The following is a 26,988-nucleotide window of genomic DNA, read 5'->3' on the forward strand; positions in this document are numbered from 1 at the left end:
GTTGTGGGATCGAGCCCCACGTCAGGCTCTTCTGCTGTGAGCCTGCTTCTTCCTCTCCCAATCCCCCTGCTTGTGTTCCCTCTCTCGCTGGCTGTCTCTATCTCTGTCGAATAAATAAAATAAAATCTTTAATAAAAAAAAAAAAAGAAGAGTGCTTTCTGAGGTTCACCTGGACAGCCCCCTGCTGCTTAGCCCCACAGTACATAATACCTCACACACTAATGACATTTCAGGATACCAGACACAGCAGGATAAAAGTCACAGTGCTTAATTTCAGATGATCTGTTGTAATGAATCCTTTTTTTTCCCCCAGATTTTACTTATTTATTTGACAGACAGAGAGAGAGCACAAGTAGGCAGAGAAGCTGGCAGAAGGAGAGGGAGAAGCAGGCCCCCCGCTGAGCAGGGAGTCCGATGTGGGACTTGATCCCAGGACTCCGGGATCACGACCTGAGCTGAAGGCAGATGCCCAACCAACTGAGCCACCCAGGCGCCCATGAATCCTTTTTTAATAGTAAAAATTAGTCAGTTCATAAAGAATTATTACATAAGCACAAGACACTACTATTACTTGAAGAGAAGACATTAGTGCTGAATGAAGAAAAATTCCATCATTTCAGAGGTTTTAAGGCATCTTAGAAATTAAAAAACTACTTGATTTATTAATTTTAAATAAGAAGGAGGAAAGGCAATGCAGATATTGTTTTCCACCACTATTTGCCAATAAAAGGAACCAGAACTCCTTGGAGAAATGGCTGATTCTCAGACTGGAGCAGGTAACATGTAAGATGAACCTGGAACAAAAGTTAACACAAATGCCATGCAACACACACACACACACACACACACACACACACACAGAGTGATGAGGAAATGACAGAGACATAGAAACCAACTGAAAGAACTCCTCCTAACAGTGCAAGCTGGGACAGTTTGAGCAAGAAGATAAATGAAATAGCACTGGATTTTAACCCGAAGTATAAAATAAATATTCACAAGTCTATACTGATATAAATAAATGATTAAACAACGGGGAAGAACAAACAAGTCTCCCATGCAGAAGAGTTCCAAATAATTTATGTGGATTCTCTGCCCTCAAGGGGGAGGACCGTAATTCCTAACCCCTTAAGCATGGGCTGCACATAGTGACTTCCTTCCAAAGAGGACAATATGAAAAGGAAATCAAACCAAAACTTCATTTTACTTATTTTTTTTAAACTTTAGAGTGGAGAAAACGATAAACACTACCTTGGCCACATGACCAAGGTCAACACCACTAAGTCGTGTAGACAGAATGTATTCTTGATATGATGTAATGAAAATGGCATTTCCCCTCTGCAGTCTTCCTCCCAAAAACATACAACCCAAGTCTAATCAACCCAAGAGGAAAATATCAGACATTTCAAACTGTGAGATGTTCTACAAGAAACCTGACCAGTATTTCTCAAAACCGTCAAGACCGTGAAAAACAAGGAAAGTTTGAGAAATTCTTACAACCAAGAGGAGCCTAAGGAGACAAGACAATGAAATCCTGGGTGAAATCATTGAACCATACAAGGGTATTAGGTAAAAACTAAGGAAATCTGAATAGAGACTTGAGTTAATAATAATGTTCATTGGATCATTAATTATAACGAATATATCACATTAATGTAAGATGTTAATAATGGGAGAACGTGCGAGTGGGGTTTATGGGAGAACTCTGTATTATCTCCATAATTTCTAAAATCTAAAACTATTCTAAAATTTAAAAACGGGTGGTTTTTGTTTTGTTTTTAAAGCACAGCCATATATACCATCTAGTAGAATCTGGAAACTTCTCTGTCTCTGGCACACAAAGGTGTCCTCTGGCACAGAGTTCACATCATGAGGTAGAGAAAGAAAAAATTCTTGAAAATAGACCTCCATTTGCTTCTTGCCTGAATACCTTACTTTGTTTTCTTCTATCCATTTACTTGTATAGGAAGTTCTTCGTCTGATAATTTTAAAATTCAAAGCTTGTCTAAAATGGTAATAAAAAATTTGAAAAATCAAGGAGGAACAATGCCAAGGGAAGGCCAGCCCAAGGCTGGGCCAAGTGGCCAGAGAACAGTGTCTGGGAGAAGTTCTAGGAAGAAATGCACACCTGATCCCTTTTATGTTGGCTCTTCTCTTGAGGGTTAGAAGTGCACAGAAAAATCAGTGCTGGTGGGGTTTTGTTCTTTTCCACACAGACGAAAGTTAGTCCAGGCGCCTGAGTTCTGCTGGCTAGACACGGTCTCTCAAGAAAAGCGAAGTGTTGTATCTCTGTCCTACAATTCTATGGTGACTTTTTACTTCTCTAAAATAATGTTCTGTCAGAATGGGACAGATACTTCAGGTATTTTCATTTTCTGAGGTGAGGCATATTTCCCTCAGAATGGAAGAAATCCTAATCAAATGGCTTAGATTCTCTTGACAATTTCAAGAGCTAGGAAACTATAATTTCAGGTAGGAGCCATCACTTCGCATTTTTGGTCACTCCCTTTTAAGATGAAACTGCTAGTAGTTTGTGTGATGGTTTAAAATATATATTTTATTTCACTGAAGAGGAATATTTATCTCAAACCCAGTATCCACATCTATAAAAGGACACCCTTGAATACCCTGCCTCAGGGGTCTTTATATCTTCTGCTTGTATTCCTCCCAAATAACTTTGAAAAATATACGGAGTCTCTCATACATTTTGAAGTTTACACCTTAAATTTTTTTATAATTTAAACAGCTGCAAAGAATATAATTTCAGGTACTCTGACATTTAAAAAAATCCTTTAAAGGCACCTATGTAGTGTACCCATGACTGGGATGGGAGACCCAGCATCACCCAATGAAACAATTTTCTCCCAGCAGCCAGAAGTTTTCCATCATGATTTTCTACTTCCCCTGCAGAATTTTATCCAAATGGCTTAAGTATGTGGGTTTGGAAGTCATGATTAACCACCCTACAACACTTCTTGGCAACGAAAATACACATACATGTTGAAACTGGAAAAAAAAATTTCTTCTAGGTTGATTATCCTCACAACTATTATTAGGGACTCATCAAGATAATACATATAATTCTTTTTTTTTTTAAAGTAGTCTCCATGCCCAGCATGGAGCCCAATGTGGGGCTTGAACACATGACCCTGAGATCAAGACCTAAGCCAAGATCAAGAGTTAGACCCTTAACCAACTGAGCCACCCCAGTACCCTGACAATGTATATAATTCTTAAACACAAACAGTAAAATTTTACTAGAAGGGCAACTCCTTTGCTGAACAAAATTTGAAATTTTCTATGTAGTGATCTGGAAATTTCTTAACCTTGAGCCAATACACCATAGCAGCCACTCTTAAAGTGTGGTCTAGAGACTGCTGGGGATCCCAGAGGCCCTTTTAGGAGCCCTAATGATGAAAACTATTTTTGTCATAATAATAAAGGTAGTAATAATAACATTAACAATAATGATAAGATGTTATTTTCCCTTTCCACCTTCATTCTCTTAGGAACATGTGATGGAATGTTCCAGAAGAATTTTTCCAGAGGCTGTATGTTGTGTGATGATGTCATTAGCTCTATTAGCTACTGGAGTACATGCTTGTGTATTTTTATGCTTTACAAGTTTTTAGTTTCTAATTCAGTACTTATCAACAGATAGAACTCACGTAAACAAAACCTCTTTGGTTTTCAAAAATTTCTAAGACTGTAAAGGGATCTTGAGACCAAAGCATTTGAGAACTGATGCCCTGTCATGACTCCAGATAAGTCAGGGAGAGGTCTTTTTTCTTTTGCAAAGTGAGGGAGAGATTTGGACTTTGGGCACTCTGTCAGGCATTGACTTTACAAAAGATGGACACATCCCGAATGAGGATCAAGACCTCATCCCTCGAAGGCACTGCCCATCATCCATGCTGCCCACCATGATTTCACAGTCCCACCCGCGACACTTTGGTTTTCATGCTGAAGAATCACCTTTAACCTTTCAGGTCATAAGATCTCAAACAAGAAGCCCATTTCACCAGGCTCCACGAAGGTGCAACACTTGGCTTATATTTAGAAAAATTGGCTTTGGCTCAATCAGAAAATACAGAGAGTTGCTATCCAATTTATATTTTCTATATAGTCGAGCTAAACACAGTTGTTTGACTTCAATTACTCTTGTCAAAACTCTTGGGAAACACTCGAGTACAAGATACAGATCACATTCCAAGCTGACCAGGAGTGGAAAAAAACAAGAGGATAGATTCATTCCGTGAGATCCGCTGACCAGCTATAGATCCCTAAGTAAGACAACTGGGGCCCACTGTTCTTCAGAGCTGCAAGGTTTATCAATGCTGAAAGTGAAACCGCCTATCAGGAACACGATGTTAGGTTAAGTGGGAAGTCGCTTTTCCTTTTTGTGTTTCTTTTCAAAGTGCACACAAAGCCAGGAAAACAATCTCTAGTAAATTCTCTGGCACAAGACATCCGCAGTAGTATAGAATTGCCCAGAAGGAGCTAAATCACCTATCACACAGTTCTTCCTATGCACTGAGGTGGTGAATGCCTACAGGCCAAAGAGAGGCCAGCAGCAAGAAGTTGAAAGCGGTTCAAACCAAAGTCAACTTTCTCCCAAAGTAGGTGGACCAAGACTTAAGGCAAAATACAGTTCTTTGCTTCATGTATTCAGTGATATATACTTCCTTTGTTTAATGGCACTAGCTTCCCAGCTGGAGACTCATGTAAAAGCATGGGTTGGATATAGCAACCAGAGTGTGCTGGGAAAGACTGCTGCCTCTCATTTCCCTCTCCTCTGTCTGGATGGACATAACCAGACTGGAATAGACCTTGAAGTTTTATAGCCTGAGCCCTTGTGGCTTTCCAGGAGAAAAAAAGTCATCCACCCCCTTAAGTCCCCACCCTACTACCCACTCTCTCCCGAGTGACCCTGGTACGGGAGCCTTGAGTGTTTCTGAGCCATGTCCTCCTCTGTCTCATCTCACCTAACTCCTGATGTTCGTGCCCCTCTTGCTTGGTCTGCTGGTTTAAAAAAAGACAGCCTTGGACACAAGGTCTGAAAGATATTTTAAAGAACATTCAGTAACGGGATGTTCCCTGGAGGAAGGACGATCAGAATTGCTAAGAAAGCAACTTCTGAGAGCACCAGTTGGGCCAATTCCTTGAGTTCCGGATAAGCAACCCTTTCATTTTTCTTCCCCCTAGAGCAAAAGAGGCAAAGCAATGGAAGAACACTCGCATAAAGGAAGTTCCTTATTAACTTGGAACACACTCTCTGCCCTGAATTCATTCACTCAACACATATTTACTGAGTACTTACTCGGTGTCAGACATTTTCCCAGGCACTTGGGGTACAACCATGAATAAAAAAGATCCCTGCCCTTACAGAGCTCACATTCTCACAGAGGGAAGTGGGTGAGAAAGAATAACCTTGATAAATAAGTAAGCTTCATGCTCTATCAGAAGGTGATTAACACTATGGAAAAATAGAAAAGGATCAGAGGGCCAGGGTGGGTGGGGAAGTGGGCTGTGATTTTAAATATTCAGGTCAGAGGGGACTCAGGGAAATGTCCTCCAAAGAATGATTCTGAGTAAGGGAATGCGCTAATGTTGGGGGGAGAGGAGTTCTGGGCAAAGGGAACAGCCCTTTGCTTTGTCCTCTAAGTGGGATGGGAAACTTGGAACTTTGAGCAGAAGACTGACATGATCTAACTTGTGTTGTATCAGGATTGTTGCAGGGGCCACATGGAGACAAACCCTAAGCAAGTAGGTCCCTTACTAGCTTCAAATTTTTTCCCGATCTGAAAATGGGTATTAAAAATGCCTAACTATATCGCAGCTTGCTATGAAGTTCAAAGTCAGTCTTTACAGAGAGCACTGTGCAAATGATGAACTAACTTATATCGGTTATAGTTACTGTTACTGTTGTTATTACAATGAATATTATTAACTCTATCCAACTAAAACATAAAGCTAGCTTAGCTATTTTCTAAATGAGGATTTAAAAATAAATGAGTATTTTTAAAAAATAAAAACTAGGGGCGCCTGGGTGGCTCAGTAGGTTAAGCATCTGCCTTCGGCTGGAGTCATGATCCCAGGGTCCTAGGATCTAGTCCTGCATCTGGCTCCTTGCTCAGTGGGGAGCCTGCTTCTCCCTCTGTCCTCTGCCTGCTGCTCCCCCTGCTTGTACTCTCTCTGACAAGTAAATAAATAAAATCTTAAAAAATAATAAAAAACAAAAATAAAACTTTGTGGGGCACAGGGTGGCTCAGTCCGTTGAGCCTCCAACTTGATTTTGTCTCGGGTCGTGACCTTGGGATGGTGGGATAGGGCTCTGTGTTGGGCTCTGTGCTCAGTGTGAAGTCTGCTTGTCCCTCTCCCTCTGCTCCTCCCTCAGTTCATGCTCTCTCTCTTTCTCTCTCAAATAAATAAATAAATAAATACAATCTTCTAAAAAAAACAAAATTTTGTTTTGGAATAATTTTCAACTTACAAGAAATTGTAGAAATAGTACAGAGTTCTTGTACACCCTTCACCAGCTTCCCTTAATGATAAGATCTTACATAATCACAGTACAATGACCAAAACCAGGAAAATGACATCAGTACAATACTATTAGCTCAAATACAGACCACATTCAGATTTTGCCAATTTTTGTTCTGTTTTATTTTTTTGGGGGGTGTGTGTGTGGGATGGTATATAGTGCTGTGAAATTTTATTTCAGTAAGATTTGTACTACTTCAGCACCAAAAAAAAAAAAAAAAAAAAGGAAAAAGCTCCCTCATATTTTAGGAACATCCTACCCAAGCTAACCCCTGACTAATCATTATCACTTTGTCATTTCTGAGAATGTTATATAAATGGAATCACACAGCATGTAACCTTTGAGATTGGCTTTGTTGACTCAGAATAGTGCCCTTTAGACAAAGTATTGCTTTGCTCATACCTCTTAAAGACAGCTCTTATGTCATAGAGGGACCAAAAACCCAACTGGTATCGAGAGAAAAAAAAACAGACGGCTTTCTTGTTCATAAATGCGCTTGCTCAAAGCCAGTGTCAACAATCAGGACTCTTTAAACCACTTCCCTACTTAGCACTCTCTTGGTAGAAGCGATCTCGGAAAAGTTCACTTCAGGGTTAATTTCAAGAGAAGACGGCCTCTCCCTGCAAACACTCCCTGCTTTGCATCAGCAGCATAAACCCTGCCTCCCGCATTTCCGGTCAGAATGGCACCTGGTTCCTCAAACGTGAACTTTGGAGGTGGGCTCAGTTATCACTAACGGCATCCTCAAAATTAAACACAGATGTAAATAAGATTAATGTTTTATGGTTCTTTCCCAATGTTACAATATTCAGGTGCTTGGGAACAGCCCACAGATAGCTGACTTGGTCTAACTTGGTGTATCAGCACCAGCCCTGTGGTCAGTCTGAAGCTCGCACTGTCGGCCCTTTCTCCATGGACTTCTTTAGCTCCTCTGTCTACAAAATGGGTGTAAAAAACCTGCTCTATTCATGTGCTAGAACTGGTTAGAAATATAAATGAGAAGAGATGAGAAGGTGTTTAAACGCAAAAGCAATTATGCAAATACAAGTTGCTTCACTATCACTATGTTCCTTTGTCTCAGCGAAGGGACCTCTGACTCAGGGTCTGTTCATAATTCATTTGTTTGTTCATTAGTTCATTCATTCATTCACATGGTTCTGATGTGCCAGGTACTATGCTGGGTGATAGGGCTAAGGTAATTCATAACTCATATGTAATAATCACACTGGTCAATAATAATTCAGGGTGGGGAGACAGGAGCTGTGGTTCCATGTGGGGGGGAGGTACAAGCATGAGGGAAGAGGCACTGTAGATACACAGACAAGGACGGGGTGTCCAGAAAGGTTTGCAGAAAAGAAACACATATGGGTATAAAAATGTCCACATAAGTAACAACCAGCACCAAAGAAAACCACCTACATGCTCATCGACAAGGAGGCAGCTAAATAACTTCTAGTCCTTTCGTGCAATGAGGGCGATTATCATAAGCAATGAGAGGCCCACGAGCACCTATATGGAAGATCTACATGGCTTGGCCGTCGTGTGTATATGTACATATGTGAGTTTATTTAGAGGAGAAGGGCCTAGAAGCGAACCAGCGGCTCACACTGTGTGTCATCGCACACGCTGTATGTGACAACTACGTGGGGAGTGAGTGCGTGGAGATTCAAGGGAGACTTGCCCATTTTGCTTCAGTATGTTGCTATGGTTTGAATGTTTTACAGTGAAAATGTGCTCACGTATTATTTGTGTAATAAAAAAGGCTGAAATCGGGACTCCTGGGTGGCTCAGTTGGTTAAGTGACTTCCTCTTGGTTTTGGCTCAGGTCACAATCTCAGGGTTGTGAGACTGAGCCCCACGTCGGGCTCTGCACTCAGCGTGGAGTCTGCCTGAGATTCTCTCTCTCCCTCTCCCTCTGCCCCTCCCCTCGGGGGCGCTTGCTCACATGCACTCTCTATCTCTCTCTCAAATAAATAAATAAGCAAAATCTTTAAAAAAATTAAAAAAATTTAAAAGGCTGGAATTAGGGTGCATATGCATTATCATTCTAATTTGAAGGAAAATCACCTATATACACCCAAGCATATATATTTACAGAATAAGTTTAAATGGAAACAAATCTGTTTTTGTCATAATTGTACATGTATAAGATGTAAAAATACTTTTTCTGAATTTTCTACATTTTAGACACAAAATCATTTAATAATTATGTAAAATAAAGTTAAAAAACTTTTTTTTTTTTAAGAGAGTGGGGCAGAAGCAGGGGGAAAGGGAGAGAGAATCGTAAGCAGGCTCCAGGCCCAGCTTCATGACATGGGCCCCCCAAAATCTTTTTATTTTGAAATAATTATGGAGTCACAGAAAGATGTAAAGAAACATACAGGGAATTTCAGTGTATCCTTCACCCTACCTCCCCAATGTTAACGTCTTACATAACTATAGCACACTGTCAAATCACTACAGCACAATGTTTAAACACTATAGCACAATGTCAGTTTCCTAGCCAGGTGATTGACATTGGTACCATCCACAGAGCTTATTCAGATTTTACCAATTATACACAGACTTATGTGTGTGTGTGTGCGTGTGTGCACATGCATGCATAGAGCACTATGTAAGTTAACCGCATTTGTAGCTTTGTGTAACTACCATCACAATAAAGGTTGTTTCAAAAAACACTATTGGGGGGCACCTGGGTGGCTCAGTCAGTTAAGTGTCCGACTCTTGATTTCAGCTCAGGTCATGATCTTAGGATCGTGAGACTGAGCCCCACATCCGGCTCCACACTCAGTGTGGAATCTGCTTGAGATTCTCTTTCCCTCTTCCTCTGCACCCCCACCCCCAGCTTGCATGTTCACTTTCTCACTCTCAAATACATAAATAAACAAAAAATACACTATTAGGCTATAAACTGCTCGATTTCTATTTTAATTCTATCTTCTCTACCAAAGGAAAAAAATCCTTCAAATTAAAAAAAATAAAATAAAAATTGTAATGAACTTGCAACCCAAAATAGGTTGTAGTTGTGAGAGTATTTCATCATTTAGAAATAAAATCAGGTCTCCAAGCTGAGACAAATTATACATAGCCTTGGGGATTAAAAGAATTTGTAAATCTTATCACAGAAATATACTTTTAGCTTCTAAGAAAACATGCATTAGAGGAAAAGTTCCAGATGAACAGAGATTAACAGATTATACCTATTTTCTTTTTATTTTTAAGATTTTATTAATTTATTTGAGAGACAGAGTGAATGAGAGAGAGAGCACAAGCAAGGGGAGGGAAAGGAAGAAGCAGACTCCCTGCTGAGCAGGGAGCCCAACATGGGGCTTGATCCCAGGACCCTGGGATCATGACCTGAACTGAAGGCAGACGCTTAACTGATTGAGCCACCCAGGAGCCTCTGTCCCTATTTTCATTAAAAAAAAAAAAAAATGACACTGGTGCTGGTAGTACAGAATCATTGAGAGAGAAATCCACCACAAAACTTGAGAGGGCTATCGAGGGGTGCCTGGGTGGCTCAGTTCATTAAGCATCTACCTTTAGCTCAGGTCATGATTCCCAAGGTCCTGGGATGGAGCCCTGTGTTGGGCCCTGCTCAGCGGGGAGCCTGCTTCTCCTTCTCCTCCCTCCCCTGCTCTCTGTTGCTATCTCTGTCTCTCTCTCTCTCAAATAAATAAATAAAATCTTAAAAAAAAAAAAGAGGGCTATCAAACTGGTGCCTATAAGAATGCAGGAAATTGTCACATCTAGTCATTTGGCTCACCTAGCAGTCAGGTCTGATTTTGAAATGAATTCCAAGCTGATTTCCAGACTTCTGTGGTAGTTATTAGCCCAGTGTAGCGATAACATCTCAGAAGATAAGAAAAAGAAATAAATGGAGGGAAAATAAAAGCAAGCAGATTTACTAGTGGTTGAACAGTAGCCTAGAGAGTTGATTTAATGAGCTGATGTCAACTCAGAGTCTGCTTTTATCAGCAGGCCACCGGACTCTGCCCTCAGTTAGAATGGAATCTAGATTTTCATCAACAACTTGGACAAGACACAAAAGGCAGTTGGCACAAAGCAGGCGGTGACTTGTTAACTGAAGGAGAGGATCGAGGTTCCAAATGGCCTCAGTGGGCTGGGACAATGGTTTAAATTTTTATAAGGATAAATGGTAGGCTGAACTTCCAAAAATAATTAAACACACACAAAATAGGGGAGCTTTGACTTTGCAGTAATTGGTGAGAAAAAAGACCTGAGGATTTCAGTTAGCCTCAAACTCAACATTAATCAACATATTAACCTTCAGCAAAAAAAGTAATGCGAACTGCATTACCAGAAATATTGTGTCCAAAACACTATATTGCAGGTTCCACTGAACTTTATGTGTATCTTTTCAAAATAATTCCAATGTTACTAAACTCTTTCAGAAAATAGAGGAGGTAGAGATACTTCCTAACTAGTTTTATGAGGACAACAAAACCCTGATACCAAAAACTGACATTCCAAAAACAAAACTGTAGACCACTGCCATTATGAGCACTGTTGTACAATAAAGAATTTAGCTTTTGTCCCTTATAATTGCCTGAGGGACAGGAGTAGCTTTGTTACACTGATGAGGTGACTCAGAGTGAACCCCTAGAAAACCTCAGGATGAAGACTGATCACCAGAACGACCAGCCATGTGATGAGAGGGTTGAAGGGTCTGGAGATTGTGTTCGATCACATGGCCAGTGATTTCATCAGTTATGCCTATGCAAGGAAACTTCAATAAAAAATCTGCACCCCAAAGCTCAGTAGAGTGTCCTTTCCCTGGATATGGCAGGAGGGTGACACACCCTGATTCAAAGAGGAGAGGGTATGGAAGCTCTGCATGTAGGACCCTCCCAGATATCACCCTAGGTATAGCCCATGTAATAAAACTGTGATTGTTGAGTATGGCATTTTCCTGAGTGCTGTGAGTTGGTCTAGGAAATGATCAAACCGGAGGGGTCATGGGAACCTCCAAATTTATAGCCAGTCAGTAAGAAGTGCAGGTGGTCTGGGGACCCCCCACCCCCTCGAGACTTGTGGTTGGCATCTGAAGTGAGCCTTGTGGTAGACTCTGGGTAATCAGTATCAGAAGTCAATTGCAGTACACCCAGTTGGTGTTACCCTAGGCTGGCAGTGAAATAGAATAAATGTAAATGCAAAAATCTTTAACGAAATAGTAGCAAACTGAATCCACCACAATACGTCATGACCAAGTAGAGTTTGTCCCAGGAATGCAACACTGGTTTAACATTTGAAAATCAAATCAATGTACTTTGCCATATTAGGAGAATACTGGAGAAAAACCATATTATCATATGACAAAAAAAATAAAATTTTTGGCAAACTGAGAATAGAGGAAACTTCTTCAGCCTAATGAAGGGCACTGACCAAAACCCAGTTTATGTCATAGTTGGTGACTGGGACAGAGACATCAACTCTCCCCACTTTTATTCTGTATTGTGTTAGAGTCTCAGCCAGTAAAATAAGGAAAGGGACAGAGATAAAAAGACAAGGATTGGATAGGTAGAAGTAAAACTGTCTCTATTTGCAGGTGACATTGTCTACATAAAAAAATCTAAGGAATCTACAAAACAAAAACAAAAAAAACCCTCTTAGAACTAATACATTAATTTAACAAGGTTGTAGGATGTAAGATCAACATACAAAAATCCATTTATTTCCTATATACTAATAGTAAACAATTGGGAAATGAATTCAAATGTGCTACAACTAGTATCAACAATATAAAATATTTACAAATAACTTTAACAAGTGACATATAAGACCTCTACATCAAGCACTATAAAAAACTGCTGAGAGAAATTAGAGAAGACCTAAATAAATGGACAGAGTGTGTTCTTGGATTGGAAGTCTCTATATTATTAAGATGTGATCTCCCCCTAAATTGATCTATAAATTCAATACAATTGCAAACAAAATCACAACAGACTCTTTTGCAAAAGCTGTCAAGCTGATTCTAAGATTTTTATGAGAATAGGCAAAAACCCGAAGTGATACTTCAATGAAAAGGATCTATGATTGGTCTATAAGCACAAGAAAAAAATGCTAACATCTTTTCTTTTTTTCTTTTTAAGATTTTATTCATTGATTTGAGAGAGACAGAGAGAGAGCATAAGCAGTGAGGAGGGGCAGAGGGAGAGGGAGAAGCAGACTCCCCACTGAGCAGGGAGCCCAATATGGGGCTCAATCCCAGGACCCTGAGATCATAACCTGAGCCAAAGTCAGACACTTAACCAACTGAGCCACCCAGGCTCCCCACTAAAATCTTTTCTAAATCTAATTTTAAATTTGACATAAGGGAAATGAAATGTAAATTTAAAATGTACCATTGCATATCCACTAGAATGTTTAAAATGAAAAAAAAAACCTCACCATATCAAATGTTGGCAAGGACATGGAGAGAGCAAGGAACACTCATCCACTGTGGCTAGGAATATAACTTGGTACAACTTCAGAACACAGTGTAGTGGTTTCCTTAAAAGTTAAACATATACCTAGTTTTTGATCCAGCACTTCTCCCAGGTATGATCCAAGACAAAATAGAAACATGTCTCCCCAGAGCCTTGCACACAAGTATCTGCAGCTCCTGTATTTGTCATAGCCAAGAGCCACAAACACCCCAATGTTCACCACACACACACAGAGAACGGAGCACATCCATTCCATAAGCACTACTGGCAATAACAACATACTACTCACACGTCAACACGAATGAATCCCGAAAACATCACGTTTAGGGAAAGAAGCCTGATACAAAAGAACATATACTTTACGATTCCACTTACTGAATGTTCAAGACCCAGCAAACTAATCATGATGACAGACATCAGAATACCATTGCCTGTGAAAGGTGGGAGCTGATGGGAAGGGGGCATGAGGGGATGTTCTGAGGTGAGGGCAATGTTCTGTGTCTTGACAGAAGTGGTGGTGTCTACATTTATCAAAACTTACTGAGTTGTGCATTTAAGTTCTATAAACCTAATTGTATGATTGTATGTCAGTTTCACCTCGATGAAAACAAATCTTTCCTTATGGGACTTCAGAGCCACCATCCTAGAAAGGGTGGGGTATAGTTTTCAAATGGACTTTGTTTGGGTTTTTCAAATTATTTATTTCTTTTTATTTTTTATTAAAATTTTTTTTAATTTAAATTTTAGGTAGTTAACATACTGTGCAATATTGGTTTCTGTAGTGGAATTCAGTGATTCATCCCTTACATACAATGCCCAGTGCTCATGATAACAAGTGCCTTCTTTAATGCCCATCACCCATCTAGCCCATTCCCACCCACCTCCCTCCAATAACCCTCAGTTTGTTTTCTATCGTTAAGAGTCTCTTATGGCTTGTTTCCCTCTCTCATTTTTCTCTCTTCCTCCTTCCCATATGTTCATCTGTTTTCTTTCTTAAATTCCACATATGAGTGAGATCTTATGGTATTTGTCTTTCTCTAACTTATTTCACCTGGCATAATACACTCTAGCTCCACCCACGTTGTTGCAAATGGCAAGATTTCATTCTTTTTTTTTTTTTTTTACAGATTTTATTTATTTATATGTGAGAGAGAGAGAGAGCACAAACACGGGCAGGGACAGGGACAGAGGGAGAGGAAGAAGGAGAAGCAGACTCCCTGCTGGGCAGGGAGCCCAATGCGGGGCTCGATCCCAGGGCTGTGAGATCATGATCTGAGCAGAAGGCAGACGCTTAACCAACTGAGCCACCCAGGTGCCCCAAGATTTCATTATTTTTGATGGCTGAGTAATATTCCGTGTGTGTGTGTGTGTGTGTGTGTGTGTGTGTGTGTGTGTGTGTCTATACCCCACATCTTCTATATCTGTTCATCAGTGGACATTTGGGCTCTCTCCATGGTTGATAATGTAGGAGAAGATATTTGCAAATGACATCTGATAAAGGGTTAGTATGCAAAACCGACATAGAACTTATCAACCTCAACACCCAAAAAATAAATATCCCAGTTAAGAAATGGGCAGAAGACATGAATAGACACTTTCCTAAAAAAGACACACAGATGGCCAACAGACACATGAAAAGATGCTCAACATCACTCAGCATCAGGGAAATGCAGATCAAAACCATGATGAGATACCACTTCTCACCCGTCAGGATGGCGAAAATCAACAACACAAGAAACAAGAGATGTTGGTGAGGATGCAGAGAAAGGAGAACCCTCTTCCACTGTTGGTGGGAATGCAAGCTGGTGCAGCCACTCTGGAGAACAGTATGGAGGTTCCTCAAATTGACTTTGAATTAAGAAGTAGCTTATCAACTCCTTGGAGAAACTCAAAGACAAGTCAGATGGAGGCAGAGGAAACCATAATATTCCTTGTGGAGTCAGGAGTTAGGAAAGTGAACTGGAGATAAAACTGAGGGGTTGGCATTCACTTGCTGGTCTGTTGTCACCATGAATATTCAGTGAGTGCTACTATGAGTCAGGCACTGCTTGGGACAGACAAAGTCCTTCTCCTTGCTGAGCATACAGTCTCTGAGAAGACAGACAAGGAGGCTAGGCAAATAAATGGGTGATGATAGACTATGACGAGTGCAATGATGGCGTCCACAAGAACATATGACTGGGAGTCAATAAAGAGGTGGGGAAGACCTAGAATAGTTGAATGACCAGTGCAGGCTTCCCAGAAGAAGTGATATTTGAGTTGTGTCACGGGACGAAGGGCAGGTGGAAGAACACTGCAGGTAGATAGAAAAGAGAATGCACAGGTCCTGAGGCAGGAAGGAGGGCCACATGTGTGAGGAAATGACAGACAATCAGGGTGACTGGTATTTAATAAGCAGGGACGAGAAGGTGGGGTGGGGTTGGGTTGAAGGGTTGGGTGGTGGCCAGGGCACACAGGGCCAATGGCAGGGGCAGGAATGACTCTGAGTGACAATCTAAGACAATGGGGAGCCACTGACGAGGAGGGAATCAAGTGGGGACAAAGCTGAAAGCAGAAACCCCTTAGGGAGGTCCTGCACTGGTGTTGGCGAGAGCCGGCAGTGATGTGGAGCGGGGTGCTGCAGTGTGGGTGGAGAAAACACAGACTCGGGACACGCAGTAGAAGCAGAATGGGCAGAACTTGCTGATGCATTCGATGTGAAAAATGGGAAAGAGGAAGGATGGGCTGATGGTGGTATCATTTACTAAGATGGGGAATTCTGGAGTAAAATATCTGCGGGGGAGGTGGATCAAGAGTTTCATTTTAAGATGCCTATGCTCCAGCAAGTGAAAATGCCAGGGAGGGAGTCGGGTACATGAGCCTGAAGCTCAGAAGATACAAAGCTCAAGGCCACCATCACACAGGCCCTACTGAGGCTGGGGACGTAGAGGAACTCCCCCAGGGGGGAGTGTCCCAGAGTGAAAAGCAGCGGGTCCAGGAATGTGGCTGTCAAGGGCAGGGGAGGAGCTCTGGAGTGGGATGGAAGCCAGGAAGACTGTTTCCAGAAGTTCGCCCCTGTGTTCCCAGTACCTAGAACAGCCTCTGGCATACAGCACTCCCTCACAACACAGTCACTGAAGGCATGAAGAAAGGAAGGGTTCGGGGGTGGCACCCTTGCCAGATGTTGCTGAAAGATGCCATGAGAGAAGCCAAAGGGGAGCCCGGTGGCTTTAGCAGCACGGACAACAGCAAGGGTGGGCACTCCAAGAGCATCGTTAGGGGAGTGCCGGGAACAAAGCTTCCATGCAGATAGGAGTCAAGATGCCCGCTGACTGTCAGTGTGGTCAGGATCCCACAATGACTCAATCATCCCACAACAGCTCCCGTGACCAATGCAGTTCCTCGCTGTCAAACCTCACATCAGTGGTCTTCACATTGGCGGTTCTTGAAGTCTAAGAGCTGCCAGGCCAGCAAAGGCCCGGCTGCAAAGGGAGGTTTGAGCAGGGCTCCTGCTGCCAGGCTCAGGAGTCTGGCCACTCTGCTCACTGAAGCACGGGCACCCTTCAGGGCATTCACCCACCTCCCTCCCCATGTCCCCGGCCACCTCAGCTGCCACCCCTCTGTTTCATTGTCTTCTACTGCGCCAGCAGTGGGCACCAAACTTTTGATCCCTTCTACTGTTTGAGAGAAAATAACAAAGAAATCACACGACACAGACTTACCAGGAACGGTCAGAACAGAGGGGGACTTTTCTGGCTGTTCATTAACACGGCTGCTGTTCTGAACCCAGAAAATGTTGACAGGCTCAGGAGGGCCCACAGCTTGACAGGTGAGGTTGAAGGCCGTGTTTCTTGTGACATTCATGCTCTCGGGCTGTCTAATAAAGTGAGGAAGTCCTGCAGAGAGAGTTCAGTGAAAGAATGTTTTGGATCCACAAGTAAGCCAGTGCCCCAAGGGGAGTGGAAACTGTTCTGGAACTTGGCAATAGATTTCTTTATATACCACCTCAGGTCTGAAATGGCCAGTTTTCACCTTCTGAAAGTTGGCTCAGAAAGAAAAGAAGCTAATTCCTCCCCGACTAGCTCCAGCTGGCTTTCTAGGATACTTTCCCAAAGGGGTTGTGATGGTGATTCAGAACCGGTTTTACCAGGAGGGAGGCCTGGCAGTGTTGAAATCAGGTGTTGCTCAGACTCCTGGGAGAGGCTGGCACATGTTCAGAACTCTTTCCCAAAATACACAGAGTAGAAACAAAGCCACACAATGGGTCCGCCTGTTTTTGAGGACAATCTACTGTGTGTGACACTTTAATATGCGTGATAATGAATTTTAAAATCTGTACACTTGTGCAGGGCTGGATGCTTTTCAAACTACACTCTCATGAGAACAGTGTAGACAGTTACATAGTTACAATCCTAAGAGCTTTGACTGTAATTCAGAATTGAGGCCATAAGGAAGGGAACTTTAGAAATATCTCAGAGGAAGCCAGTTAATACTCATTTAGGGCATGTGCCAAAAAATTAACAGGTCAAGCTAAGTGTCCTCAGGGATTTAAATTGTGTTCTTTTGAGACTGGGAACTCACAGATCTGGTCCCGGAAGGAATGATGTGGGAGTGGCAAAATGGGATTCTTTTTTCCTGTTTCAAAGTTTTGCAAAAACTCCATTTGGACTTAACGTGTTCCTGCCCCGGGCATTTGCCAACCCCTGAGAGTTCTGACAAGTTAAATGTCCTCTTAATATATTTCCAAGATGAACAGCAAACATAGGAACACCAGCATCCTGACCCCACCCGCAGGCTGATGTTGACATAACCCTGAGGAGGCTTAGCTGTCCAGCCTGGGATGCGCCTAGAACAAAGCTCTCAAGGAGTCTCTTCTGAGGGCTCCGTCCCTCAGGCCTCCTGCAACATTAGTGGGTATGAGGTTTAGGTTTGCAAAAGAATGGGTAGCAGAGGAGCCTTTCAGCGGGAGATGGTTCTAGTTGAACTTCCCTGAATAGCCGATCACCTGCTTTAAAGCCTGTGGGGAGGAGGGTCAGGGGAAAGTATATAAGAAAGGTGTTTGGATGCTTCTGTTGGCAGGGGTTCTCAAAAAGCTGGGATGCAGGGCCCTGGAGGCAGCCTGTGGGCTGGTGAGGAATGATCACCTGTGGTGATAATAGAGGTGCCACCTCCTTGAAGCCTTCCTTGATAGGCTTTGTCATTGCAGAACCAGGCATGCACACCTGGAGACCCGGAGCCTTAGGACCTGGGCTCACACTTCCCATTGCAGTTCAAGTTCCTTGAGGGCAGAGACTGCCTTCTCCTAGTCCATGTCTCACTTTCTATCCCCAAGGAGCCCATCTCATGTCATGTCATGGAATTGCACTGAACCATGTACCCAATAAATCCTAGGGCCCCAAATGAGTCCCAGATGGAGCTGCTGACCCAGTTCGGGAAAACTGCTCACACTCCGAGGCAAATCGCCACTAGACCACGTGAGTGGTATCTGACACCAACACTGAGAACTGGATAGTGGAATGCATTTCGCCTCCAAAAAAAAGTTTCCAGGTTTCTAAACTGTAAAAAACTTGAAGACAAGAAAGTCCATAATCCGTTTTTATCTCAGCCCTATTGCTAAGGATAGAGCTAAAACTCTGAGAATCTAATTCATGTCATACATTCATTATTACCTGAAGTCTCAAAAGAGGATCACCTTGTAAAATTTCAGTGCTTATGAATTTGCAAAGTTTGCATACACAGTTATAAATGGGCACACCAAATTTTGGAGTTTTATATGCAAAGCAATTAATACAGGGCACTCTGTGGCCTCTGGACTTACCTTGCACCTCAATGTAGATGGGGTCAGACACAATCTCTTCGTTGTTTATTTTCATCTTACAGATATATGAGCCGTTGTCTGAACGCTGCACGCTGGTTATGCTTCAGAGAAAACACACAAAGATATTTACAGTGACTACATGTTGAGTTCCTGTTATAGGAACAGAACATTCTTCAACTTCTTTATCATATGCTGTCTTAACCTTATGTGTCAACATGGCTAGGTCATGGTACCTAGATATCTGGTCAAACATTACTCTAGATGTATTTTTCAGGTGCGACTAACATTTAAATCAGTAGACTCTGAGTTAAGATTACCCTTCATAACATGGGTGGACATCATCTGGTCAACGGAGGGCCTTATGAACAAAGACAGAGGTCCTCCAAGGAAGAGGGAATTCTTTTTTGTTTGTTTGTTTGTTTGTTTTTTTAAAGATTTTATTTATTTATTTGACAGAGAAAGACAGAGAGAGAGGGAACACAAGCAAAGGGAATGTGAGAGGGAGAAGCAGGCTTCCCGCCGAGCAGGGACCCCAATCCAGGGCTCGATCCCAGGACCCTGGGATCACGACCTGAGCCGAAGGCAGACGCTTAACGGCTGAGCCACAGGCATCCCAGGAAGAGGGAATTCTCCCTCCAAACTGCCTTTGGACGCAAGACTGCAATGCCAACTCTTCCCTGGGTCTCTAGACGATGCCCTGTACATTTCAGATTTGTTAGCACCCACAATCATGTTAGTCAGTTCCTTAAAATAACTTTCTCTTGTTCCCTTTTTGGTTCTGTTTCTCTGAAGAAGCATTACTAATGCATGTGCTGTCACTCATCTTGTCTTCAATGGTAGCTTATATACCAGGGTTCTCTACACTGGGGTATTGCCCCATCAAGGCATTCTGCAAATTTGTAGGGTTATCTCAGGTGGGCACAAAAACTAGGGGGCACCATGGCTTTTAGGTGTCAAGAGCAACTTTTAGGGGTCAGGGGCAACTGTTCCATATCCCAGATGACTTTCTGTGACTAGAACCCAGTTCCATTTACATACACACAAACAATTTTGCCTGGTTTTAATATCCACCTAATTTCCCATGGCTACAATTACCTGAAAATGGGGGCCACTATCCCTTTGTGCTGTTTGGAACTTGGCCATGACTCAGGTCACTGACAGCACCTCTCCATTTGTGGCTGCCATGTGTGTGGGGACGTGACTGGGTGCCAGTCTCTGGGTGCTCTATGCTCTCTCTTGGAGTGGTCATGCCTGGCATTTACACATCCACATTCATATTATTTTGTTATAGATAACCTTTTGTTTTCCTTATACTACAGTTTGAACACTTCATGCTGTAAAGTATCTGCTATAAATAGGCAGCCTTGGTTCTAGGAGCTTGAGAATCCTGCTTTCCACCCTTCCAGCATGTTTACAAGCAGGAAGTTACACGATACCAGTCCTTCACTGGGGGTGGGAAGGGGCGAAGGAATGAGGAACTCTTTGAAATGCTCGCAGACACTGTCCAAGAGAGGACACCTTCCCTGGCCCAAAGATGCTGATTTCTTCTACTCTGCTCATCAGACAGAGCAAAGGTCATGGCGAGAGGAAAAAAAGTAAAAGAAGAAAACCATGGAGGGGTCCATCCTCCTTTCCAGCACCTTGCTCCCTGATACAACTTATTTATCCCAAAGCAAAATAAAGTCCTTGTCGAGGGCTGAAGCTTAATGCTTAAAAGAGACCAGGAATCTGGCAAGGTGTGAGGGGATGCCATCCTGGCCCACGGGTCCCACAGGCGACAGGCGGCAGCTGCCAGGATAAACACAGCACGGGGCATCAGGAGCCAGTCTGCCACTACCTAGGGAGGTACCTAGGCCTGGAGGCTGGACACATGTTTTTAGAGCAAACAAGGAATTTTTTTTTTTAAGATTTTATTTATTTATTTGACGGATAGTGAGAGAGAGCACAAGCAGGGGCAGCAGCAGGCAGAGGGAGAAGCAAGCTCCCCACTGAGCCAAGAGCCCAATGTGAGGCTCAACCTGAGCCGAACGCAGATGCTTCACTGACTGAGCCACTCAAGCGCCCCAAGAACACTTTAAATTACAATTTCTCCCCAACAAGGCCATTTTGCAGCTCTCTTTTAGCTTCTGATTAGCAGAGTAACTAAAATATATGTTAAGAATGGTGTCAATCAGGGGCGCCTGTGTGGCTCAGGCGGTGAAGCGTCTGCCTTCGGCTCAGGTCATGGTCCCAGGGTCCTGGGATAGAGCCCACGTTGGGCTCCCTGCTCAGTGGGGAGTCTGCTTCTCCCTCTCCCTCTGCCGCTCCCTCTACTTGTGCTCTCTTGTTCTCTCTCTCAAATAAATAAATAAATAAAATCTTTTAAAAAACCCAACAAACAACAATGGTGTCATTCAGAACGAGGAGAACCAGAGCTGCTTGGTTTAACATTACCTCCTTATTATTTCCAAGACCAAATAACGTGACTCTCACCTGTCACTTGCATTTCCTGATTAGTCGCTCTGAGCAGTGCCCCATTGACTTAGAATACTCTGTCTTCACCTTTCCCCTCATTCCCATGTAGGAGTGATATAATTTTGGAATTTCACCTAATGAATGAATGCTGGACTTGGGAAGGATTCAAGGGCAAAGAAAGGCCAGACCTCTCCATGCTTTAGGGCAGGAACAAAGGTCACAATGTCTAGAGGTCACTAGGATAACATGGGAAGAGACCTCACAGGACACATATCTCCAAATAAGGGCCTAGTCAATCCTTTTCTGATAAATCTCCCTGAATGTCATGGTGGCAGGAGGAAAGAATGAGAGAAGCATGCATCTAGAATGGCGCCCTGCCCATCACGAGTATCAGCTCGTAACTGAAGGGGGCACCCTGCTCTTGGCAGCTCCTAAAGATTCTGCATGGCTGACCAGTCTAGTCTTCTCTGCAGTTCCAAAAAACTACCAGGGTCATGGCTACTGAAGAGCGGGGTCCTTTCCAAATATTTCACAAGTTCACTTTAGTCTCCCCATCTCAAAGTTCATTTTCTTGAGGCAAGACCCAGGGGGCTGGACTGATGACAAGATCTGACAGGCTGAGGACAGCCGTGCCTTAGAAGATGTGGCTCTGGCTCGGGGTCTGGGACCCCGGCGTTGCAGCAGGCTTGCCGCATGACTTAGGGAGCCAGGGACCACAGTGAAAGTGAAGGCCACAGAGGGACACAGGGCAGAGCCCCAGGAAGACAGCTCAAGGATGCAAAGTACATCCATGCAGGGGCCCCAGGGAACTGAGAAACCATCAGGCATAAGTAAGTTTAGCAACACAGCTTGGGCTGCAGAAATCAGACGCAAAAGGCACAAAAGTCTAAGAGTACCCACCTTAAACCAATCAGCAAGGCAGGAAAATTCAGGCCAGGAGTAGAAAAGGAAAGTGCAAAGGGAACATGATCAAAACTTTGTCTTTAGTCATTCATATCAGAAAGAGGTGATCAGTCATCTGGGGAGAAGGGCTATGTGCCTGCATTAATTAGCAAGTCCAGATCTATCTTACTTAGAGCACAGGAAAGATTTTCCACAAATAGTTCTACTTGTTGCCTCCTAGACAAGCAAGTAAAGGCAGCCGTTCTGAAGGCAGGGAGGGCGTGAGGTGGAGACAGGAGCGATTGTCCCCAAGCTCCTCCCTCTCCCTAAAGGAAACAGCAGGCAGTCTCTGGAGGCTCCCCAGCAAAGGCTCTGAGCTCAGAATAGCAATCTAGGCGTTCCAACAACTGAGTAAGAGCTCCAGAAAGAACACAGGAAGGGGAGCATAATTGAAGAAAATGCCCCAGAACTGGAGATCTAGGTATTTCCTAACCAGGCCCCCAGGTGGGCAGCACAGTGGGAGAGAAAAGACCTACTAAGGGGCTTCACCAGGGAATGTCACCACTCCAAGATAAAGTGGAGGTCCCAGAAGCTTCCAGAGAGAAGAAAAGCAGCACCACACTTGAATCAGAACAGCACCACACTCCTCAAGAACAAACCTGCGAGCGAAAAGATCTATCAATGACTTCCAAACGACAACAGGAAGTTATCTTCCTTTTGAATTCTGTATCCAGCCAAACCAACTCAAGGTGAGGGCAGAAAAAAATAATGGTATTTTCAGACATACAAACTCCACGCCAGTGGAAGGTGGGCTCCGTGCCAAAGTGAGGGAGCAAAGGCCAAGAGGCGGGGTTGGGGGAGGGGTATGTGGAACCTGGGGCTCCTGGAGGAAAGGGGAGCGACAAGGGCCCCCGCAATAGGACCAAAGAGGACTGAGCTGTCCCCCAGAGCTGGGGGCGCGCTGCCCAGACTGGAGCAGGAGGAGGGACAGCTCCAGGACAGGCAACTCCTAGGAAAAAAATCAGGCCTGATAATTTCATCACTTTGCGAGAAGATGCTTGTAGAGTTCAGGGACAAATGAGAGATTGATACATAGAAAATTAAGCAAACTAACCAACAAGGAAGCTCTCAAATTGAGGAAAATCAAAAAGCTATAACGCAGGAAGAAGTAATCACAGCCTACGACATGGCTGAGCTGAGAACAGTATTTACAGAGCCACAAAAAATGTTGAGTCCTTGGGTACCGATTTAACCAGCGCTGGAACATTTAATCAGATGAACTCTGGGGCCAGACATGCGTGCGCATGTGCGCGTGCACATACAAACACACACACACACACACACACACACACACACACACACACACGGCTCATATGGATTGAATATCTCCGAAAGACACTCAAGAAGTGGGTAACCACAGCTCCTGGCTGGAGAAGGGCTGGAGGCTGGAGCAGAAGAGAGGATTTATGAACGGTTGGAGCATTTTACCATGTGTATGCATCGCTTCAAAGAAGGAGTAGAAATCGTGTCAGATTTTGGTCAAATACAAACGTCTGAACCAGGGAAAACCAAAGCCGCTGCATGGACTCAGTCACCGCGTCTAGACAGGAACCACCTGGACAGAGCCACAGGGCCAGCAGCTGCAAAAGCCCATCAGAGCAGCACAGCTTCAGCTGGGTTAGCCCCAGGGCCAGCTGCAAGGCCACACAGAGCCTCCCTGTCCCGCAGCCCTCTCATGGCTAGACTGCCTTCCTCAGGAACGGCTCTTCAGGAGCGGCTAAGTTCTACAGCTTTCTTAAAAGAAACACAAAAAAGAGCAAAAATTGCACAATTCCACTTATATGAGGTACCAACAGTAGTCACAGTCACAGGGAAAGAAAGTAGAAGAGAGGTCACCAAGGACTGGGGGAAAAGGGGATGAGGAGTTAGGGTTTAATGGGCACGGAGTTTCCCTTTGGGAGGATGAGAACGTTCTGGGCACAGATGGTGGTGAGGGCTGCACAACAGCGTGAATGTACTTAATGCTGCTGAGCTGGACGCTCGGAAAGGGTTACACTAGTACGTTTTAGCCTATGCATATTTTACCACCATAAAAAAATTAAGAATGAAAAAAATTTTTAAAGAAGTCCAAGTTTTAGAAAGCAATAAAGTCCTTCCAGCTTAAGCTACAGACAACTAAGCTAGAATTTCATTCCCAGTGTGGAATCCTGAGGCTACCTAGAAAACACATCAAATCCTTTTCCTTGGCCACAAATTACCTCAATAAACTGAATCTGCAGGGCCCGGCCGCCTACAGGAACAGCAGCTTTTGTTTTTGCTTGAGAGCTGCTCTCCCCAGTCTTCGGGTCTGATGGCTGGTGCCTGCCTGGAATGCTTTACCCCACCAGTGAGTGTTTCCACCTAAGCCAGAGAGCTCCTTATGCCCTGTGCCAGACTGTAGAGCGAACTGTGTATCCCCAAAATTACACCCTCTTTTAGAGACTCCAGGGAAACACCCTGGCTATGCAGCATCCTCGAATCTGGACAAATGGATGGATGGAGCTACAGTTTCAAGTTGGAATCAGGAACAAAGGAGGCAGCATACCAGTCAGAGAGCCAAGGGGGTGGCCCAGCCTGGTGAACTTAAGTCCTGCAAAGGAGAAAAACTAGAAGCTCTGAGCTGCACACCACCCAGGCCCAGGTCAGGAATGTGGGGTGTGCAGGGTGGGGTGCGATTTTCAGTATTAATCACAACGCCATCAATTAGGAATACCCCAACCCATCCGCAGACACTGAGCGCCTCCTACACCTATAATGGATATCCAAGCGAAAGGGGAAAAAATGTGAATTATTAGCACAGCATGGACCCAGCTCAAGAGGACATCTGGACTTGAAGTACCATATCAGTTATTTCTTCCCTTGTATATGCCCTGGACCTTGGCATCTTGAAAATAGTTTTTAAGGTTTTCCCTTTATAATTTCATTTACATTCTTCTATATGTGCTTCTGTTTTATAATAGCAGGTTACAGTGGCATACAGCAGCAATTAAAATATTTTGAAGACTTTAAATAATACAGGAAAACATTCATAACATTAAGTGAATGAAACGAGATATATAATCATCTGTGTCATGAAGTGCCAATTTCGTTTCAGGAATATTAAATTTATATGTGCTTGGAAAAGTTTCCTCGGGGTTGTGGGCCATAGTTTCTCTTTATGTGTTTGGTATTTTCTAAGTATTTAACAAAGTATATATATTACTATTAAAACAACTTTGAAATATATACATACAGAAACTAAGACCGAGCAGTTTCTAAAATCTCTCCGGAACACTGTCATTTGTGATGTTAAATCTCCTTTAGTCTTTCCCAAGTAGGTGGGACTTGTACTTAAATGCACATGAACTTCTTCTATCATTTCCACCCCCACTCCCAGCCCCAGTTTCAACAAACTGAGGTTTGACTGAAAGATGAGATGCCAGGTCCTCTCCCCTGATTTCCCCTCCAAGGCCAAGTCTATAATCTGAAGGAAACACTATCTTACCATATTAACACTATCTCAGAACTTCACTCCTGACCTTAGGTTCTCCCTTCCCCTCTATCCTTTTCACAGGCACATGCAGGACACAGACCAGCGCTACCCTCCTTGTCTCAATGTCCAGACACTCATTCAGGTAGTTGTTCACCCAATAAGGTGCCTGCAAACACCTTCATGAGTGAGGCTGGCAGTTGCCTATGTGGTGATTTGGAAAAAAAAAAAAACAAAAAACTCTACTCCTTGTGTCTAAAATTATGTCACCAGTGAATGTGAATGCTTTCCTTAGTGTAAATTACTTTATCACGGCCTTTTCTTCCTTTGGAAGGGAGAGGGCACCATGATGGCATCAGGCCACCATGGAAAAGACGGGGGGTGGGGTGGAAGCAATGGAAGGAATACGAGGGGAAAGCGCCACGGCCTTAAGTATGCACACAACCTAACACACACCTTCGACCAGAACGGGTCTTGTTCTAGGGTCAAAGACCAGACCCTTGTTTTCTGAAAACTCTTGTTTTCAGAATGGGGCATTTGGAAGTGTAAGTATGGGGTCTCCCTGATGTAGGAGAGGAAATGTGGAACCAAGAAAGACTAAGAAAGTTAAATCACATCCACAATCCTGTCAGTCTCTAGCAACTCACAATGGGTTCATAGTTACAGGATGTGTGCTGGTACAAACTGCTGTGGGGGCCTCAATCTGGAGACCCTATCATTTTCAAATTTCATCCCTTATAATTCTACCTTTTCTTATTGTAACACCTGATACAAAAGTGGCTCCGTGACCTAACTCGAAATACCTTGTGTTTCTCTCCATAATTCCTCTGACCCCTGCCAATACACACACATCTGTATTTTGTCCATTCCCTTAAATACATGTGGTCCATACAGGTGTTGTTAATGACAATTCCAACCAAATTGTAGGCTAATGAATTCCTGATTAAATTCCATACATGGAAAGCCTAGCACTAGTTTTTAATTCTTCACTGCTCCTGGGAACCAAAGATTTGTTTTAGGGCCCATGAGATGCGAGAACAGAAGACACTGCAGGTGTGCACATCAAGCCCCCTGCTTAAGGGTGACAGCTTACTCCCTACTGACCCTGGACAAGTCACCCTACTCATAGGGGCCTCAGGGGCCTCACCTAAAAGATATCAAATTTAGAGGCTCCAACATCCTTCTCTCCTGCCAAGAAATTACACAGATATTTATAATCCTGATTAAGTCACTATAATTTACTTCTATGAATCACTATATGGCTCCTGGGTCACTTGAACATGACTCAATACAGCTGAAGAACATTATAATGGTGGACTCGGTCTTGTCCCCGAAGCTACTCATTTCAGCACAGTGT

The 26,988-nt window shown here is 43.3% G+C and overlaps 1 protein-coding gene across 2 annotated transcripts in view; it reads right to left on the reverse strand.

Moving 5' to 3' along the window:
- Positions 1 to 26,988, reverse strand: part of MERTK (MER proto-oncogene, tyrosine kinase) — a 110,161-nt gene that overhangs the window by 52,423 nt on the left and 30,750 nt on the right. For both annotated transcript variants that reach the window (XM_011231159.3, XM_034659531.1), the window contains exons 3-4: positions 18,788 to 18,888; positions 16,692 to 16,865 (exon numbers count right to left, since the gene is read on the reverse strand). In XM_011231159.3, coding sequence (XP_011229461.3) covers positions 16,692 to 16,865; positions 18,788 to 18,888 — 275 coding nt within the window. The remainder of the gene's footprint in view (positions 1 to 16,691; positions 16,866 to 18,787; positions 18,889 to 26,988) is intronic.

This window comes from Ailuropoda melanoleuca, chromosome 4 (assembly GCF_002007445.2).
Source record: "Ailuropoda melanoleuca isolate Jingjing chromosome 4, ASM200744v2, whole genome shotgun sequence".
Lineage (NCBI taxonomy): Eukaryota > Metazoa > Chordata > Mammalia > Carnivora > Ursidae > Ailuropoda > Ailuropoda melanoleuca.